Source organism: Paramisgurnus dabryanus, chromosome 8 (genome assembly GCF_030506205.2).
Source record: "Paramisgurnus dabryanus chromosome 8, PD_genome_1.1, whole genome shotgun sequence".
Taxonomy (NCBI): domain Eukaryota; kingdom Metazoa; phylum Chordata; class Actinopteri; order Cypriniformes; family Cobitidae; genus Paramisgurnus; species Paramisgurnus dabryanus.
Window position 1 is genome coordinate 6,253,779 of NC_133344.1, and position 21,719 is coordinate 6,275,497.

The following is a 21,719-nucleotide window of genomic DNA, read 5'->3' on the forward strand; positions in this document are numbered from 1 at the left end:
GGCCTGATTCAGATAAAGTTTTTCCCTAGTGATTGATGATTTTGCATTTGCTATGTTTAGGAGATATTATGAAATATCTTTTGGGTAACTGCAGGTTGGTTGTGGTCAGGTCAAGGAGGGTATATTGGGGACATGGTCCAGACCCCACTTCCCTGTTTTTAGTATCACTTCCCCTTATGTTGTTTGGTCAATTAATCATACGATTATCGTCTCGACGGATTCGTCAATGTTTTGATCACGAGAAGTGTGCCAGACTGTATTCAGGTGACTAATATTTCCTTTTTGCATCCTATATAATGTGAAGGATGTCTAATAAAATTTGGTCTATGATTGAACGGCATTTGGTGTCAGTCTCTTTCATGATCCTCTGATATCAGATTTCTCTGCTGCTCACCTCAGATCCTCACCTAACAACCTAAGTACCGAACTTAAAAGAAAATCTCATACCCCTAGACCTGCTTAGAATTAGATTCTAACAATGATGTAAACAAAAACTTTTATTCTGCAATAGATTAATCATGATTAATCATTGTGCAGCTATTCACTACAAAACCAGACTAAAATACAACATTTGTGAGATCCTTTGTTTAGGTGTTAAAATAATGTAATCATTCATAATGTTGAAATAAAATGTTTGAAGGACGCCATGACCACACCAAAATACGACCATAATGGTAGGCAGGGCTGGATTAGTAAATGGGCATACCGGGAATTTTCCCGGTGGGTCGACATCATAAATTTAAACCAAAGTAACACAAACACCCGTTGTATTTAGTCATTACTTTATACAATAGTTTGTGATGATTTCTGGCAGTGAGCGTCTTCTCTCTCCAGTACAGCAGGAGGCGCTGCAGCTCTTTAGTCCGCAGATAAACTCACTAAAGAAAGAAAGAGCGCGCGTGTGATGTGTTTGTGTATTATCAGTGTTTTTCTCTCTTGTGTGTTTCATTGAGTGTAAACAGAGTCTTGTCTCTGTGTATTTAAGTGTTGAGACGTTGATGATGAGATGTGCTGTGCTGTAAATCAGTAGGAACTGATCTGTCCATGCTGGATATATTGATGATTTCATCACAGAAATCTCTCAGCTGAACAAAGAGGTGGCGTTACTGGAGACAAAGCCGAGGTCAAGAGGAGATTTAGCAATGAATCGAGAGGTTTGTACAGCAGCAGCTTAAACACCATTTACCTGAATCAGACAACATCAAATCATTTCTAATCTTACTGTCTGTGTGTGTTGTGTTGTCAGGATGTGGATTGTTGTGAATCTTCAGTGTATGTGACTGATGATGGGAGTCTGGATTCAGTGTGGATGAGCAGAGATCAGAGCCGCACACCACAGCCACTACAGGACTCCGATCTCAGTCTGACTTTACTCTGTTATATTGAGTCAAAGCCCACAGACACTCAGGACACTACAGTGTGTGACAGTAAACAGAGCTTACAGGAGGATCAAACCTCCACAGAGTCTCTGGATTCTGTCTGTAACGCTGGAGAACAGCAGCAGATCCTGCAGACCAAACTGAAGATGTGTTCAGTTAAACTCATCGACTGCACGAACCTCATGATGAAGATTAAAACTGAACCCACAGAAATCAAAACTGAACCCACAGAAATCAAAACTGAACCCAGAGAAGAGGAAGATCGTACTGATGAAGATGATGATTTTATTACATCAGGTATGTCTCGTTAATTATTGTTGTGTTTTTAACTGTCATGTGAGCACCTGTTTTGGGTTTTCAGTCACAAATTAACTAATTAAAAGACCAAAAAGTGTAAGTACTAAAATGTGAAAGGAGTTTAGGATATATTTAAAACTTATTAAGGAATAGGCATGTAGGCTAAAAGGGTTAGTTCACCCCAAAATCACTTACTCCTGTGTAGTCCTTAACCCCCAAGAGCTCCGATTGTTTTCAGAACACATTTTTAGATATTTTTGATTAAATTCGGGAGGCTTCTGTCTGTCCCATTGAATTTGTTTGTTTCACAATCCTTTCCTCATAATAAAGGACATCGCCAAAAAGGTCCATCAGTCGTTCAATAATAATATTATTATTTACTTTTTAGAGAAACCAAAACAAACGATTTTTTATAATTTGATCTCCTCCCCGGTTGTTCATGAGCAGACTACTACAAGGCACCTGCTGACGTAGTTGGCAATCTTTTTTTGTTTTTATCCACTTTTTTATTGAAGCCATTATGCAAATATTGTCAACCCTAATCATACAAACCTGAAGCACTTTAATTAGCTGCTTCATGTGTGTTTGATTAGGGTTGGAGCTAAACTCTGCAGGGACACTGGCCCTCCAGGAGCATTTTCCCATTATCGGAAATTGGTTTTGTAATATTGGTTTGAACGATAAATGCCGCCATCTTGTGGCCGTTTTGAGACTTGTGCGCTGGACGCCATTTCACCACTGAGGAGAGGAGACAACAACAACAGCGTGCGCAGCAAATATGACGGCGAAGTGACGCAACTTTATTAAAAGTACTTTGAGTATACTTACTTTGCTTTAATAAATCAATTTATGTAACATAACAGACAGTAATGCACAGATAAGATGTGTTATAAATGCCTGAAAAGCAATCTATGCAGCTTGACCAAGAAATTGAGACAAACTCACAGAGTCACGTAAATTGATTCATCAAATCCTGTCTCAGTAACAACGTAGCTTTTCATGAATTAAACAGCCATGAATGAATGCTTGTGTGGGAAATAAAAATGCTGAATTCATTTTTTTGTATGCTTATTAATAGTGCTGCACAATTAATCGCATCGCGACAAACTCACAGAGTCACGTAAATTGATTCATCAAATCCTGTCTCAGTAACAACGTAGCTTTTCATGAATTAAACAGCCATGAATGAATGCTTGTGTGGGAAATAAAAATGCTGAATTCATTTTTTTGTATGCTTATTAATAGTGCTGCACAATTAATCGCATCGCAATCGCGATGTCAGCCTGTGCGATTATATGACAGCAAAATGTTGCAATTATATTAAATAAATAAATGTGTGGCCTTGTTAACACAAACCTTCTGATAACAGTTTGATGATTTTTCTTGCTGTTTAAAAAAGAAAGAAAAACTAACAAAAAAGGCAGTGCACGTGTGGCATGCGTGTGTGGCGTGCGTTGTCACTTGTGTGTGCGCAGGGTGGAAATACCAAAGCGAAGATGGATGCAGAGGAGATTGACAGTGATCTGGTAGCTGAAAAAAAAACTCTACGTCTGTTGTATGGCTGTATTTTGGATTTAGGATTACTGACACTGAGCAGTTGCTACATCACGTGGCAATACTAAAACATTTCTAGTTTTACAAATACACAATTTTAGCATTATCCCTAAACTGTGTGTGGATTTTCCTTAAAACCCATCAAGTTGACTCATGATACCATTTATTATAATCGCAATCGCACATCGCAATGTTAGCATCAATAACCGCAATGGGAAAAATTACCCAAATCGTGCAGCCCTTATTAATAGCCTTTTAAACTCGTGTTCATCTTGCTGTTCACTTACCGGGTTGAAGGCTGAAGCACAGCCACCACATTCAGCTTTTAAGAAGATGTACCCCAAGTTACATTAACATTAACCAGATAAACATTATTTTGCTCTGTGGACATAACACAAAAAAAAAAACATACAACTTGAATCATTGGCAGGTTTGAAGAGAATAACGTTATATAGAACTTGTAATGAAAAGGGAAACTTATTAAGTTTATTAGCTTTACAGTAAGTTATGTACTTCACAAATTAATAAGCAACTTACCTTTAAGAAAATGGACTTTAGACTTTTACAAAACTAAAGCATCTGCTCTCCGCCTCTTTTATATAGCGATGGTTTAAAGTTGCGTGGACTTATTTAATCAATTGCTCTGAAATGAGAATGTTCAGTAACAACACAAGCAGCTTTCTTTTCAACAACTCGCAAGTGGACAAAAGAGGCGAATTAAAAACACAAAGTGTAAACGGGAATGTCTATGAAGGTAATTTAGCGCCTAAAAGATTTGCATGCGCAGGATAAAATTTGTAAGAATGTAATTAACATTGCAAGCGTAAAATAAATTTGCATGTGCAAAAACAGTTTTGTAAAGGTGTAAAACAAGTTGCATGCGTAAGAAAACAAGTTTTGCAACATACTACTGTTAATCGTAAGTGTAATTCATGTCTTGTAAAACTGAAACTTCATATTTACGCAAATAAGTATGAACTGTATGCATCTGACCTCAGTTTTTCCACGCTTACACTTTTGGCACGGTTTTTGCGCTGAAATACTGCCAAAAGCATTGCAAGTCTGCAAACAGTGGTGTGCAATGAAAAACATACGTTCATGAACGGCAAATATGAATTAATCGCGCAGAATCTGTCTCTGTGTGTAAAATAAGCCAGTTGTATATGACTTGTTGCATACGAAGGGAAAACTATTTCCTGAAATAACCCGACATCTACTGGTCCGTCTGCGCTTGCAGTTTTGTCACGATTCTCTCACTGATTTGAGTTTGTAAGCGCAGGTGGGAAGGCGGGGCTATGAAATGAGGCTCCTGATGACTCATTGTTTTCTCTTTTCTGATTGGTTCAATATAACGCCAGGACTTTTCTCAACCACTTGACCGTAGCCTGCCTGTAGTCTTGCTTACTAGAAGACTGCTGCTAGTTTTTACTTAAAACTTTTGTTTATACGGTACAGTAAAACTGCTCTCATTAATATGGCTTCATTCATAAACATAATTTTGTTACTTCTGTGATAGTAGGCCTATCTTACAGTAACTTGTTTAGTAAATACGTTAAATAGACCTTTTGCGTGTTTGCAAACAGAGATTACGTTTTTTGTGGGCGGAGCCCAACTGGTGGCAGAAAGTGAATGCTTCTCAGCTGTGTGAAGTGTTTTAGCACTAAACTGTGATTTTTAAGGATCCTATGTTCTGTAGAAGTCTGTTTCCCCTATATTTCTCTTAAGTGTAATGTTTCTTATAACGTTTTCACCAAGTTACGTTTATTTTTTAAATAAATGAAAAGTTTAAATGGCTTGGCTACTAATTGTGTGCATGTATGTAATGTATATGTATTGTTTTTTGGTAAATCAATTATTTTTACAGTATGAATCGCTGAAGTACTTATAAGAGCAATACTATTATGTATTCTGTATAATATAATTTATTAAATATTTTATCATTTCCTGTTTTCAATTTCTTCCTTATATTTTTAGCCTACGTGTTTGATCTAAAACTATTATGTTTACATACAAATTAATTTGTATAGGCCTGTTTAAATATTATTAACACTTTACATCGTGTGTGTGTGTGTGTGTGTGTGTGTGTGTGTGTGTGTGTGCTATGTTTATATATTTTTAGTAAACATCAAAATTTAGAACAAACAGGAAGAAGACATAGGCTAAGATATAAGGTAAAAAGATGTAATAGAAAACGAAAAAAAAAATACTTAAACTTTAATACATGGTAATATTATTGATATCATGAACTAATTAAAATCTTTAATCTTTCTAAATAAATTATAAACATAAAAACGCTATAAGAAACACATAGAGGGAACAGACTTCGACAGAACACCGGATATCTTCTCTAATTATTTTCTATTCAAATTATTAAAAGATTTTCAGATGATTTCATCACTCCAGTCTGTCCGGTCGAGGGCTTTTATTGCAACCACACACTCTAAAAAATGCTGGGTTGTTTTTAACCCAGGGCTGGGTCACTATTGGACAGAACACACTGCCGGGTTAAAATGACCCAACTGCTGGGTTATTTTAACCCAACTGCTGGGTTGTTTCAACATGGATGATTCACATTACCCCAGCAATTGGGTTAAAACAACCCAGCAGTTGGGTCATTTTAACCCGGCAGTGTGTTCTGTCCAATAGTGACCCAGCCCTGGGTTAAAAACAACCCAGCATTTTTTAGAGTGCAAACACCTACGTTTATCTTCAAATGGTGTCTTCGACGATGGTATTCTATAAAAATGAAGGTCATCTATTTTGGCATTCCTAGTCTGACACTCAACAGCACAACAAAACATTTTCTAGTGAGTTATTCGTTTCACTCGTGTCTCATTCATTTCCACTGTTTTTCTGCCACCACATGCGCGCGTGACGTAACTGTGACGTCGACTCGCAAAAGGTCTATAGAATATAGTTTTGAATTGGAATTATAAGCTACACTGTTCTACAAACAATTATGAATACATCCATGTACTCCATCATAGACCATAATAATATGGCAAGGAATGGAGTAACCTACTATTTATAAAATTTCCTCATTATAAAATCACTCAATGTAGCACCAAATACTCCATCCTAGTCTATATAATTAAAAACTGCCATGCTTTGATGTTCTTTCTCTGTTTTCTTTGTTTCTATTTTATTTGAAGCTGCTTTGGTATGATGAAAAATTGTTAAAAACGCTACATAACTAAAATTGACTTTTTATATATTATATATATATTCTTATTTATATGTATTACATTATTATATATTAAATATTACAAAACTCCATCTTTAAATTCAGAATCAACACATGTCAGCCAGCTCAAAGGTTTATGTCAGGGGTCGGCAAGTAACTTTGGCAGCGGGCCAATATTTTTTTTAGCCAGTAGATGGCGGGCCAGCTGAATTTTTGTTAATTTTTTATTTTATTTTGTTTTTATTTCATATTTAAAAGACGAAAGACGGCATTTAAAATTGCTTAAAACATGGTTGTTCTGCTGTTTCTTTGTCTTTTTGCACCCGCAATAGGCCTATAATCATGGAATATGATGGGTCCGTGTATCATTCGTTCAAACGTTTTTTCAAATTAAAAAAAAAAAAACAAAAAAAACCAACAACTTGTTTTTCCATTATTTATTCCTGAACTTAACACCTTTATAGGCATATATCAATGAAATCATTTTAAGCAGATCAAGTAATAGTGGTAACATTTTACAGGCATTTATGCTCCCATAAAAGTCTCTTACAGTCCTGCTTTTGAACTTTATTCCATTTTTAATTATCATTTATTCGGCACACACACATACACACCTAAGGTTTAAGGAGGTCTGCGCGGGACTGTTTTTTTTGTCCAGCTCCCACAAGTTTCTATTCAGCAACGCTTAAAATACACTCTGTGTTCACACGCTTTATTTCCCGACCTGACGGGTCCGCAAAACCTAAATCTCGTTTCCAGAATCTCAAATTCAAATGTCTCTAACTGAAAGAGAGAGATTAAGTAGCCTATAACCATTATAAATGCTATACAAAAATTGTGTTCGTGTCAATATAAATATTATTTTAACATTGTACTGTCAGCAGAGAAAAAATGTCACAGAAAAAATAATGAAATATAAATAATATAAATTAAATAGGACAAAGCCTATCACTCAAATATCTAACCAACATAAACGGAAACCATATTGCCCTACTTACAAATGAAGTAAGCTATTTTCTGCCAAACTATTTCAAACATAATTGCACAAAAATAATGTTGTTGGCTGACAATGGTTTCAGTACCAAACAGCTCTGTACAGGTGGTCAGAATGAAGTGTGGATACGCTGTCACAGGAGGGCTATTGTCAGTCAGACCACCCGCTCCGTCCAAAGTATAGGTACCCCAGAGTTCCGCTACCGTCTTTATACTTTAAAATTTCATCATGCGCCGCATGAATCCTTTTGGGCGTTTCAGAATAAAAGTAATAGAATAAAACTGGCGCATGGTTGCTATTCATTAAAACGGCTGTAATCTGTTACCACAATACCTGATCTGTTTAAAATTATTTAATTGGTATATGTCTGCTAAGGTGTTAAATAAAAATTAGTCTTAACCCGTTTCATTAATTTTTTCTATTTTTGATCTGAGCGCACAATCAGAAAATCGGAAAACGAGTTGTTAGGCCTATTTGTTTTTTTTCATTTTAGTTCAGAAAATAAATAATACAAAAACAAGTCGTTTTTCTTTATTTTCTTTTTGGTTTAAATAAAAAAAAAACGAATGAAGGAATTATAGGAGCCATATTTGTAAACTGTTATTGTAAAATAAAAATAGTCTGATAAAAAAACGGACTTCCAAAATAATCCTGCGGGCCTGACCCCTGGTTTATGTATTAAGTCATTATAGTAGTATTCCTGCAGCCTCTTGGACAATACTAAAAGAACCCCTGGGATTGAACCAATCAGAATAGAGAAAACAATGAGTCATCAGGAGCCTCATTTCATAGCCCCGCCTTCCCACCTGCGCTTACAAACTCAAATCAGTGAGAGAATCGTGACAAAACTGCAAGCGCAGAGGGACCAGTAGATGTCGGGTTATTTCAGGAAATAGTTTTCCCTTTGTATGCAACAAGTCATTTACAACTGGCTTATTTTACACACAGAGACAGATTCTGCGCGATAAATTCATATTTGCCGTTCATGAATGTATGTTTTTCATTGCACACCACTGTTTGCAGACTTGCAATGCTTTTGGCAGTATTTCAGCGCAAAAACCGTGCCAAAAGTGTAAGCGCGGAAAAACTGAGGTCAGATGCATACAGTTCATACTTATTTGCGTAAATATGAAGTTTCAGTTTTACAAGACATGAATTACACTTACGATTAACAGTAGTATGTTGCAACTTGCAAAACTTGTTTTCTTACGCTTGCAACTTGATTTACACCTTTACAAAACTGTTTTTGCACATGCAAATGTATTTTACGCTTGCAATGTTAATTACATTCTTACAAATTTTATCCTGCGCATGCAAATCTTTTAGGCGCTAAATTACCTTCATAAATGTCTCTCTCTCTCTCGTCCACTTTTAATCCAATTGACCAAAGGTGTCTTAATAACCAGGTGTAAAAATGTTGTGAAGAGACCGCGTGACTGCCGCTGCCTTAATTGAGTCATGAGTCATTAGGTGTGTTCGACTTCATGCGGCGCTGCGCAGACCGATCGGCGGCTGACTTGAAGCAGTGCATTCTGGTTAGTATTTCTGTCCGACTTAAGCTGGCGCTGCAGGCACGTGACTGTGTCATATGGTTTTTAAGTACCGCGAGAGCGGTTCGAGATCAGCCGCCTGAGTTAGCCAGCGCAGTTCCCGAAGAGGAGCTGCACGGGCTGTAATGACGACACAGCTGTTTCAAGATTGGTCGGATTCACCACATGACAACAATCACGTGTGTTTCGTGTGTATTTTCACGCCCTCAGTTCCACAAATGCTCACAAATCTGTATTTTTATAACAGTTAAAGCTCTTTTCATGTAGTCGCGATGTTATATTGTGTCATCTTCATCAAAATAAAATGGATACAAAAACGTAGACCCCACTACATTGGTATTTAAATAATTTATGCTTCTGTTAAACTTTATTCTTGTAAAAACAGATGCTGTAAGCCTCTTCAGTTCCACTCATGCTCATACACGGACATTCAAAACAGTATAATTCACTTTTTATGTAGTTTACATCTTACAAATCATGTTTAATGCGATTAAGCAAGCAAACGGCACGTGATCAGCCATGCCTGATGTAAATGCAGCAAACTACGGGAACCACAGCGCGTCCGACTTCACGTCTCCGTTTTCAGCTCCTCCCCGCCTGCACGCGGCTAATCTCGCCGATCGGTTACATCCAGCCACAGCCGATGTCGAACACACCTATTTTGTACCCACCAGTTTTAACTTCCGTCCATAATAGTTTGACTTTTGGTTAAATTTTTTGGACCGTTTTCAGTGGATATGAGGAGCAATATGAGAGAGAAATTTGGTTATCATTGTACGACCTAAAAAAAATGTATTATAATATTAATCTATATTATATTTCTAATTAAAATATTTCTAATATTCAGAAATGCGCTCTCCGCTCACCAGCTCTGATCGGAACAAACCCGAACCTCACTGACTGCTGAAATTGCGCAGAAACATCAAAATATTACCAGCTTTTTAAAATGGTTTTAAAACTAAACGTTTAGACTTTTTTAGCAAAAATTATGAGCTTATTGACGATTTTTTTTTAATAATTCTTGACAAAATTAGAATATAGTAAAAGTTTGGGGTTTTTTTGGAAAAAAGTTTTAGGTGGGCCTGTTGAGAAGTGGGGCCGTGCCTGAGCTACAGGACATCGTCTTTCAAAACATAACCTCCGCGAAAGAGAAAAAATGAATGCGTCTCTGTCCACAGCACATTTTCAAAACATTTTAATTCATAAAAATAAATCATGAGAACATGAACTTCATCACTGCATTTGCAGGAATTGTAAAAAATGTTTTCTTATTAACTCATGAAGCAGCCTAACGCAATATTTTACTCTAATAGCTTGTCTTTCCCCACACATATGAACTGTGATCATGCACTACGAAAAAACATGCACAAATTAGATCTTGAATTGCAAAACTATATGGCACAACGTGTCAACTTAAACATTAATATGAACAATGGATTGATTGCAAAGTTAAACCATTACAGTAGAAACAGTTTTACTGCTGCTTTTAAAGTAATAACGTTAACTTTACACCACGATGCTGAGCTACAGTGAAATGATAGAAAAGACAGATGCATTAACTGGACGCGCCCGCGCCTCGCTAAACGCCTCATTGGCGTTTATATATGTGTAACTTCGGTCATTCTCAGTGGTGTGACTGGGAAACTATCTCTGCTTGTCATCATAAACAGATAATCAGATTTTGATGTTTATCACCGCTTTATTAAAGTGCCCATCTTATGACTGCTTTTCCACAAGTTATATAGGTGTTATGAGTTCCATGAAGCATGTTTCAAAAGTTGTTTGCTCGAAATAGCTTGTAGGAAAAGATTGTTACCCATCTCTAGTAGCCTCTGTTTCAGGGCATTTCAGATTGTGCCGTTTTGAGCTAGTCTTACATATTTATGAGCTACTGCTCCTTTGATCACGCCCCACTACTAACGTCATGTGCCCGTGCGCATGCTCAGTGGTCTCGTGAGCAGTAGAGACCATACTGTGTTATTATTTTATATATTATTATTATTATTATTAACGGTTTATGTTGCCAACAGACAAATCATACAGAAAAGTATCACTAATAAGTACACTACAGGAGAAGAAACTCATGACACACAATGATTCCTGAGTAAATTGTGATGTTACGTTAGCAGTCACAACAATAAACTCGTTTTCCCTGCATGGACAATGCTAACATATTCCCATTATAAAACATTTTCAAACGCATTATTTTCGCAAATTACAGAAATTAAGATCCGGCGGGGGATGTATATTGCTTGTGGACCGCGTGCTAATTGCTAGAAGCTAGCAGGAGGTCCGGACCGTAAAGTTGTAAGAGGCTCGGGGGTTAGCATCGTCAGAAAAGCCGGGGCTGTAAGGCCCGGTCTCGGTGTGTCAAACTCATCATGACACACAAAGATTCCAGCGTAAATTGTGATGTAGCAGTCTGAACAATACACTCGTTTTCCCTGAACAATACTAACATATTCCCGTTATAAACATTTTCAAACGCATTATTTTCGCAAATTACAGAAATTAAGACCTGGCGGGGGATGTATACTGCTTGTGGACCGCATGCTAATTGCTAGAAGCTAGCGGGAGGTCCGGACCGTGTATATATCTATGCGGACCGTAAAGTTATTAGAGGCTCACCTCGTCAGAAAAGCCGGGGCGTACGGTCTCGGTTAATTTGGCAAAAAGCTTTTAGCTCTAGCATCATAAATGTAGTATTTTGTGACAGAAGATGACAACATGCAAAATATAACGTGACTTCTTACCTTTTTTTGTTGATATACAAAGATCGCGAATCGAATCCAGTCTGTTTCAGATGTGTGAATGATCCATGAAAGTCCAATAAAATACATCCAATTACCCTTTTGTCCACAAATGCTTATAATCCGTGAAATATAGATACATAGTCTGTTGTTTACATCAGATTTCGCATGAAGGTCTTATCGCCTACAATCTGAGGACTGTTTGCGTCGTAACACACTGTATATAAGATTACTCCGGGTTCCAATAACCACGCGTTAAAACTTTGTTTTTAAAAGTAGGTGGGAGTATAATCCATAATATCCAAATAGCGCTGTTATTTCCGTGAGACATGATAACAGCACAGAGGGTCTCATTCAAGTGACTGCTCTATGCTCTCTAGCTACCTGGTGGGTGGAGACCTGCGAGTGGGGTGGTGGGCGGGAAAATTCAAACTGAATGTGACGAAACTTTTTGTTACGTCACAACGGAGCTGAGTTTGAACTCCCGCAATCTGAGACTCAAGGCAGAGGACATTCAGAAACCTGTATCTCACTCAAAACAGCATGGATGGATTTTTTCCAAGTTTGTATGCGTGTGGGAGCATCAGAGACACAAAATAACACCCCAAAACCCAGAAAAAGTGAGTTTTTCATAATACGGGCACTTTAATATGCTGAATAATATTCTGCTGAATATGCTGCCTTCCTTCGTTTGACACACAGCTCAACAACCATCTGGCAAGTGTTGATAGGCTATTACTCGTGAGGTGTAACCGGGTGTGTAACCAATCAGATAGCGCCATGGGTGGGACATTGAGCAAGTCTGCAGAGTGGTGAACACAGAGAGGCTGAAGTAGGCCTTTTTAAAGTAAATTGACTTTAATCAAACCACTGATCCGTGATAAGTTTTGTGATCCGTCTCGCCACTAGTGTAGTAGCACTGATCACTTTGAGGGGGGGGATAAATGTATCCCCACCAGGGATAAAAATAAGCAGAGGCAGGGATACATTGACCAGAAAGGGGGAAATCCCACGCATCCCCCGGCAAATCGCACCCTGGTTTTAACTGTAGTAAAACCATGGTTAATTTTCGTTAGGGGGGTCACCAGTACCAAAACAGTGGAGGGCGCTCTGATGGACAAACAAGTACTTACATCATTCAAAAACATTTCTGTGTCGTATACGCCGATACAGATATATCTGCGACATGCTCATATCAGCGATAAAATCGGAAAACTGATAAATCGGTCGGTCTCTGTTTATTACATTGTGATTGTTGTTATTATAAGGGTTTGTACAGTTGACTAGTGTTGTTGTTATTGTGTCAAAACAGTAGTATAAGAGTAAATAAAATTGGCTCAGCATATCTGTTATCGGACACATAAGCATCCAAATAGTCGGTATCAGTAAAAAAAATCATTAACGATCGATCTCTACTGAAGACAATCTGAGCACTTGGGAGTTTAGAACGACACAGGGAAAAGTGATAATTTTGGGGTGAACTATCCCTTTAAAAAATACTTCATCTTATTCTTAGAAGTGTCATCATATAATGCAACAAGGATTATGAAAGTAATTTTGTCGTTATTGCTCCGTTTGACGACTTTTACAAAAATGTGGATTACTCACAAATAATCATGCTTTACATTAATGGGCGGTTTCCCAGCGGGGATTAGACTAGTCCTAGACTAAAATAAATATAAGAGCTGTACATCTGAAAACAACTTGCACTTATGTATTTTAAGATATGTCAGTGCAAGTTGTTTTCAGTTTGAACAACCTTTGTTTGGCCTTAAAATGCACACCAGTAATGTTTTTAGTAAGGCATGTTTGTTAAAAATAGTTATATTTCTTAATTAAACTAAGGCCTAGTCCTGATTTAAGCTAATCCCTGTCTGGGAAAACAGCTCTATATATTTTTTCATTGATCACTAGTTATATTGTTATTATTTTAATAAAATATACACTGTAAACTCGGATAAGTTCTTCTAACTCAAAAAATTATAGGCAACTGATTGCCGCTATTTTCTTAAGTTGGCAAACTTAAAAGTTTTGAGTTCAGACAATTTCAATTCAAATAAAAAAATGTATTTATCGTAACTTAGTTTAAGTCTGATACAAATTAGTGCTGTAGTACTTAAATATTTTGTGGCAACTAATTGCCTTGTTTTTTATACGTTTCCTGTACTCAAATACTTAAATTTTACAACTTAACAGTACACTGTAAAACCCGACAAGTTCAGAGTACTCAAAATATTAAAGTAAACCAACTACCATTTAGTTTTTGTTCGCAAATCACAGAAACAAATCATGTGACTCGTCTATATGTAATACCAGTGAAAGTGTGTTGAGATTGAGCTCAGGGCTAACTTTCACATAGTTATTCTTTACATGATAAAGCAACACATTGTTGACTTACAGCCAAGCACAGGCACCACACTTCTGAACAATGTTAAGCCCAAAAATAAATGTTTAACACTACTAAGTCTTTTTCTTTACTAAAAAACACATAAAATATAATTTAATTTAAAAAAAATGCTGTCGTATTGTGTGCTCATGCAAAGCATGCTGGGAACTGGAACATCCACAACTAATCGTGTTAATTTAACTTTAAAATGAAGTAAATTCACACATTTTGAGTACCAGGTACTTTCCATTACAAGTTAGTTTTACTGTTTGGAATTACACTTTTTTTTTTTGATGTGCAATGACCCAGCTGTAATAACAGGACTGACACCTGTCTTCTGTCTATATGTATGAATCTAGAAAAAAACAGGATCTCACTTCTTCATTCACAATTTAATTGTTTCTTGTTTCTTTCAGATGTGAAGAGTGATTCATGTTTGGATAAAGAAATAACGTCCTCAACATCAAAAGAACGACTGACAGCACAAACTCTTTCCTATGGAAAGACATTCAGCTCACAGAGACTTTTAGAGAGACATGAGAAAAAACACACAGAACAGAAACTCTTCACCAGATCTGAGATCAGCTTAACTACCTTACAAGAGAAGAAACTTCATTCAGAAGACCACAGAGAGAAGAAGAAGAAGAAGAAGAAGCAGTTTCACTGTGAGCAGTGTGGAAGGATTTGTGTCTCTTCCTCTGATCTAAATGTTCACATGAGGATCCACAGTGATGAAAAGCCTTTCTACTGCACTGAATGTGGAAAATACTTCAAAACCAAACCAAATCTTAAATCTCATCAAAGACTTCATACAGGAGAAAAACCTTTCAAATGCACTCAGTGTGACATGGCGTTTGCTTGTTCAAGTAATTTAAAAGTTCATAAGAGAGTTCACACTGGAGAGAAACCTTATCAATGTAGTGTCTGTGGGAAGAGTTTTAGTCTAAAGTCTACCTTACTAAAGCACCAGAGAGTTCATACAGGTGAAAAACCTTACAAATGCTCTCAGTGTGACAAGACGTTTGCTCAGTCAGGTTCTTTAAATGCCCATCAGAAAGTTCACACTGGAGAGAAACCTTACGTCTGCACTCAATGTTGGAAGCGCTTTTCTAATTCATCTCATTTCAGAGTTCATCAAAGAATTCATACTGGAGAGAAACCTTATCACTGTAGTGTCTGTGGGAAGAGTTTCTTTAATTTATCTCAATTCAGAGTTCATCAAAGAGTTCATACTGGAGAGAAACCTTATCACTGTAGTGTCTGTGGGAAGAGTTTCTTTAATTTACCTCAATTCAGAGTTCATCAAAGAGTTCATACTGGAGAGAAACCTCATCAGTGTAGTGTCTGTGAGAAGAGTTTTAGTCAACGGGCTTCATTACTAATTCACATGAGAGTTCATACAGGTGAAAAACCTTTCAAATGCTCTCAGTGTGACAAGAGGTTTGCTTATTCAGGTCGCTTCAAAGCTCATCAGAGAGTTCACACTGGAGAGAAACCTTATCACTGTAGTCTCTGTGGGAAGAGTTTTAGTCTAAAGTCTACCTTACTAAAGCACCAGAGAGTTCATACAGGTGAAAAACCTTACAAATGCTCTCAGTGTGACAAGAGGTTTGCTCAGTCAGCTCATGTAAAAGTCCATCAAAGAGTTCATACTGGAGAGAAACCTTATCACTGTAGTGTCTCTGAGAAGAGTTTTAGTCAAGGGTCTTCATTACTAAGTCACATGAGAATTCATACAGGTGATAAACCTTACAAATGCTCTCAGTGTGACAAGACGTTTGCTCGTTCAGGTCACTTCAAAGCTCATCAGAGAGTTCACACTGGAGAGAAACCTTATCACTGTAGTCTCTGTGGGAAGAGTTTTAGTCTAAAGTCTACCTTACTAAAGCACCAGAGAGTTCATACAGGTGAAAAACCTTACAAATGCTCTCAGTGTGACAAGAGGTTTGCTCAGTCAGCTCATGTAAAAGTCCATCAAAGACTTCATACTGGAGAGAAACCTTATCACTGTAGTGTCTGTGGGAAGAGTTTTAGTCTAAAGTCTTCATTACTAAGTCACATGAGAATTCATACAGGTGATAAACCTTACAAATGCTCTCAGTGTGACAAGATGTTTGCTTCTTCGTCTAACTTAAAATCCCATCAGAGAGTTCATACTGGACAGATCCTTTAACTTTCCCTCCCAGAAAAAAACAGAAAAATGCTGTTTCTAGTGCCAGCATTTTTTAATGATTTTCACAAAAGTTTAATATCTTCCAGAAAACGTACAATATATCAAATGAAAAATAGACCCTCTGCTTTAAAACAAAAAAGACGTTTCATCCTACCTTCATTACTTTTCTTGTAATCACTTCTCAAATAGGGGTAGGTTTCTTGAAAAACACAAAATGTTGAGCAAAAAGCTGAGATAATTGCATTTTTGTAAAGGACTTTTGATAGAGATCCAATTCAGAGCGGTCCATAAAAAAATACATGGACATACAGCTGTTTGTCCTAGGGCAATACTTCTGAGTTGTATAAGTTGCAGAAGAGCACCACCTGGTGGATAATAGCGGTATTGCGGAAAGCCAGAATTACTCGTCATTGGCAGGGAAGCATTTTTTTCACTACAGCAATGGTGAACAGACCATGGAAATCCGGAATGTGTATAATAGACTGAGGAGAAGAGCATCTAACAGAGGTAGGGGTGTGTGGTGGTGTGCTGCTTTTGGGCTTCCAGGGCCACTTTTAGGCTGTAACTAAACTTATATGAATTAAGGTGAAGGCAACAATGTGATAAACAAACTGGTTGGGTTTAGGTAAAGGGTGGGTTTAGATGCTCCAACATATATTTAAAACCATAATTGTTTATGAAACCATTTCTACATTTACAAATGTAGAAAATAAAATGCATTTAATCTGATGTATAAGGCAAAGAACCTTAAAACGTAACCACAGGTCGTAAAAGCTTTGTCCGCTAGAGGGCACTACGTCCCTATCTGTTGTATTATGGTGCATGCATAAACAAACTATTAGGTCGTAATTTTTGGAGGACAGCAAACATACTGTAACTATTAGGGATGCCACAATTCTCAATACATTATTGAATCATTCGGTTCGACCCCACGGTGCAATACGGGCATGTGAATTGCGTTTTTTTTTGTTTGTCCATCCAAATCTGTCAGTTCTATATTCCATGCACTTTTGTTAATGTGCGGTTATATAGACGGTTTCAGCAATAACAAGATAAACAAGCGGCTGTCGCGGTCCGCACGTAACTACCGGTAAACTCCGCTAATAATAAATAACTACAAAGTACTTTAAACGTAGTTTATTTATATAACAAGCAAAAAAAACACATTGATTACCTAGGAAACCAAAACATTTGTTATTTTAGACGAGGCATCTGTTCAAGAGATCAGTTTTGCAACTAGTCAGACCATTAAAAAAAAAAAAAAACGGAAGTAAAGTTCGGATCCAGACGTGAATCACGTGCGTGCGATGAAACCGTCTATACGACACAGCGAGTTGATATGCAGTCACTGTGTGCTACCTGCGTTTACTCTGCTTGAACTCTGCTTGCAATGCTGGTGTCAGATTTCATTCGCGTGCGCACAAACCCAACAGAAATACGTCAACAAAAAGCAGCAGAACGACTGTCTTTTAAATCTGAGGTGTGGATACATTACTTGCGCGTGTAGATTACATACAACATCAATGTAAAGATGCAAATTCGCGTGGGGCAATGTGAATGACGCAAATTGGGCTTGTTATTGATGCAAACGCGCATTATTTGCCTCAAACACGTCTTCCGTCCTCAAAAAGTTCAACTCAAGAAGAGAATGCGCCTGATGCTAAAATAAATCCCACCAGTAATCTTGATTGAGGAACGCATTTTTGGTTTCTACACAGACAGCATGATGTTGGATTTAACAGTAGTGCAGTAAGGTATAGCCTTCATTTACAATGTAAAGTTTAATTTACTAAGTATAGGTATATAAAATGGCCAATTTATGTAATGTAATGAATTCACATGTTCCCCAGTTTGAATAGGATATCATTTTTATATGTCTTTATTTAATTATATCTTATATAATTGTATCAATACACTAGAAATGTTTAAGATGATTTTGCATTTACATAAAATAAAGAGAACTGCAATTAAAACCAGTATTTTTGCTTCTTAACATCTCACTGTTCCTGTTTCCTAAGCATAGAATAATTAAAAAAACACTTTAATAGGCCAAGGCATCAGAACCGAAACCGAACAGAAAACCGTGGACAAGAACCGAAAATTGTATTGAACTGTGAACTAAGTGTATTGTTGCATCACTAGTTACTATATACAGTAGTGTTGTTTTTAATTTTTTATTGACACATTTATAATTTTTATATAATCTCTTTTATAAACTCTTTTGTTATGTGTCAAACTCGTTTATTTTATGTTGTGTGCTATGTGATTTTAAGAATTGGTTTCAAAGTCTTAATGTCATGGGACCATAATGTCATTTATTGTCCATTAACTTGCCTTGGATAGGAACACACTGAGAAAGAAAGTGTTCAGATTATTCAGTAAATGCTTTGTTCATTTTTCTAACAATTACGTCTTCTGACTTCTGCTATAGGCCTATATGCAAGCATGTCACACTTTCACTGCACAGACACCATATATTGTATAACTTTCTACTTTATTATTAGTATTTTAATGATAATCACAGTTGAATGTAATGTTGTAAAAAAACAAAGTCATTGTACAGCTACAGTATACAGATGAAAATAAAGCCTTAAAACTTCAACTGCACTTTTCATTTGCACATTCAAGAAAGAATAATTTTAAATAATTTCTTCATATTCTTTTATTTTAGGGGAAAAAGTAAACTGTAGAATTCATAATCTTAAAACGTAAGTAATATGTTAAAAAATAGAAAATAACAACCTACCAGGATGATAGAAAAGAAACCGTTTTGCTACAGTATTTGTATATAGCCATGTATTTGTAGGCAATCAATCAGCTTTACTGGATGTTTATTTTTCATAAGGGAGAATAAGTAAACCTGACTAAAAGTGTAGGTTCTATAAATAAAGCTCCAGACTATAAAATGCAAGTTTCACACTTAAAGGCAGGGTATCTGATTTTAAAAAACTTTAGCCTACTAGCACCGAAATCATGATCTCACTCTCCATTGAAATCACCATCCAAAGTCACACTTCCATCTATGGAGCTAGAATTCTGCCAAAACGTTTTGAATTTGAAATGCATAAACTTGAATAACAGACAACTGTTATTTAACTTCTTTAACTCTGTGGACCCTGTACCGGGTCCAGAATTATCTTATTTTGACTTAATATAAAATATTCCTTTAATTTTTAATGGTCTGTCATGGACCCAGTACCACATATGAGATACTGTTTGAAAGCTTAGAGTCTCTACTTTCTGCAGATATGCATCACTTTGAGATATGTTTTACTGTAAGAAAGTTATTTACACTTAATTTACACTATCACCCCCCCGACAATTTATTATATGATTTAATATTCACATATTTCATATTTTTCAAGTATGACAAACATGGGCAAGTCTTATATCAAATGAAAGCTCTCACTCTCAGGAATAAGGCTACAGCGTTATTTTTGCTCTATTATTAACACATATCCAACAATCCTCGAATGAATAATAAGGTTAAAAATTGTGTTTTATAAACATATGTGAAACTTGAGTGTGAACTGCCTCAGATAGCACATATAGCCACAAATGATACACCATCTTTTATCTTAGGTCCTACTCTAAACAATGAGTCCATTCACAGCATTTTCTTTGGTTGTGTGCATATATAATCCCTTGCTATTTATTATATGTGCAAAACAAAAAATTAATATTTATATGAAAAATGTATTTTCGCACCCTTCAGTAAAATAAGAATATCTTTTGAATGCGACATGATAAAGAGTTCATTCTTTTTTTGGGTGTTTACTGTCTGCTGCTGGTAACAACCAGAACTGTCTGCAGTCTGCTAGAGCACACAGAACCAGAGTTATACACTATCAAAGACAGTATTTACAACATAAAAAGGAAAATTTGGTGTTTTATCATATGAAAAACAACATAAATAACAATATTTGTCACAAACAGCAGCTTTTTATGTAACTTCAAAGGGTTTTCTGCAAAATGATATAAAGAAATTGCATTTATTCCACTGTATGTGGTTATGGTAGCACTTCAAATATTTTTTGGCAGAAATTGTACACCATAAGCGTATTATTCCTCCCATCAGTTGGAGTAAAATAACTTTTGCATTTATTATGATAGAGAAAAAATTCCTTTTTCCTCTGTAAGCTGGCAATTGCTGGAATCAAACAAAACTGTCTGCAGGCTTCGTTACCACTCAGGGCCAGAGTTACACACTTTTAAATACAGACTTTAGAAAAAAAACATCAAAAAGCGCCTATTTATTTTTGTGTTTATTAGAGGACTGACAACACATACAACCATGTTGAGCACTTTTAACAGTGTTTTATGTAATTTCAAAGGGTTTCCTGTAAAATGATACCAAACTTTTGTATGTGCACCTCTGCTTGTGGGTATGATAAGCTTTTGAAATTGGGTAGGCCAAATCCAGGCGGAAATCCCCAAAATAGCCTCAGAGTGTAAGAAGTTAATAAAACTGAATATTGCCGTATTTGTAAAGATATTTACAATTCAGTTTTGCAAGATAAATAATAAAATGTAGACGACCAAATTCAGTATTCTAAAATGCAAAACGCAGAAAGTCAGATAATTCAGAAATAGGTCAGAGGTCACACTTCCGGTTTCCACAGGGAATAGTAGAGGATCTAGGGCTGTTTCTCAATTCCAAGAACGCAAAGAACAGACTTGCGTTCTCGTGGAGATCGGTCTTGCCAGGCGACCTTGGAAGAACAAACTCACAAGGTCGCGAGAACACAGAACGCATTTGTGAGAATTGAGATCTTTGCGATCTTCCTGTTGGTAACCTGACCTCCCCAGATTCAACATCGCAACATTCATAAAGTGACAAACATACCATTATCTGCATTATTACATACATTATTTTTATTTTTTTAATGGCAAATACGTAAATATTTCAGGTACCAGGTAAAAAAATAATATAATCTAAAATAAGAAACTCAATTAAGATTAGTTGTTCTATGCCAATAAAACATACATTTCAATATCAAATTAGCATTTTTTTATGTATTTAATACTTTAAATGTTTAAAAACAAACGTTTACTTTAACCAGCTTCTCACTCTCGTGCGCTCGACGGCGTTAAAAACAGGTGTGCGTAGCACTTCCTTCCTTCGCTTCGTTTTGCTGCAATGACTTCTGGGGCATAAACCGATTTCATAGCGCAAGTCTGCACTCGATGTATCCTCAATATAAAGGACACATCCAGGTAATTTTATGCATCATCTGTACTTGCGTTCTTGAGAATTGGAATTGAACTTTGACGGTTAATAATGACGTGGAGCGAGAGCACAAGTATGCAAGATCGCTGAAGAGCGTATATTGAGAAACAAGGTGTTTTACAATTTCATGGATACCTTCTTGAGAGTGCGAAGGCTACACATATGCATCCTTTTCTGTATAGACTATTTCATTGGACACACCGTGCGGTGACGTGATACGCC

At 36.6% G+C, this 21,719-nt stretch overlaps 2 protein-coding genes across 2 annotated transcripts in view; both read left to right on the top strand.

Annotated features, from left to right (window-relative positions):
• The window catches only part of LOC135771685 (uncharacterized), a 175,090-nt gene that overhangs the window by 111,373 nt on the left and 41,998 nt on the right, over window positions 1-21,719 (top strand). The gene's annotated exons all lie outside the window — the stretch shown is intronic.
• Window positions 1,251-18,869, top strand: LOC135771675 (uncharacterized). Its single transcript, XM_065282019.2, has 2 exons — window positions 1,251-1,676; window positions 14,511-18,869. The coding sequence occupies exons 1-2, from the start codon at window positions 1,310-1,312 to the stop codon at window positions 16,265-16,267; spliced, it is 2,124 nt and encodes a 707-aa protein (XP_065138091.2). The 5' UTR covers window positions 1,251-1,309; the 3' UTR covers window positions 16,268-18,869.

What these genes read in the sequence shown, in the direction of transcription:
- LOC135771675 (XM_065282019.2), top strand. Translation starts at nt 1,310, where the DNA reads ATGAGCAGAGATCAGAGCCGCACACCACAGCCACTACAGGACTCCGAT. An exon ending in TGATGATTTTATTACATCAG is followed by an intron (nt 1,677 to 14,510) that starts GTATGTCTCGTT and finishes TGTTTCTTTCAG; the next exon opens with ATGTGAAGAGTGATTCATGT.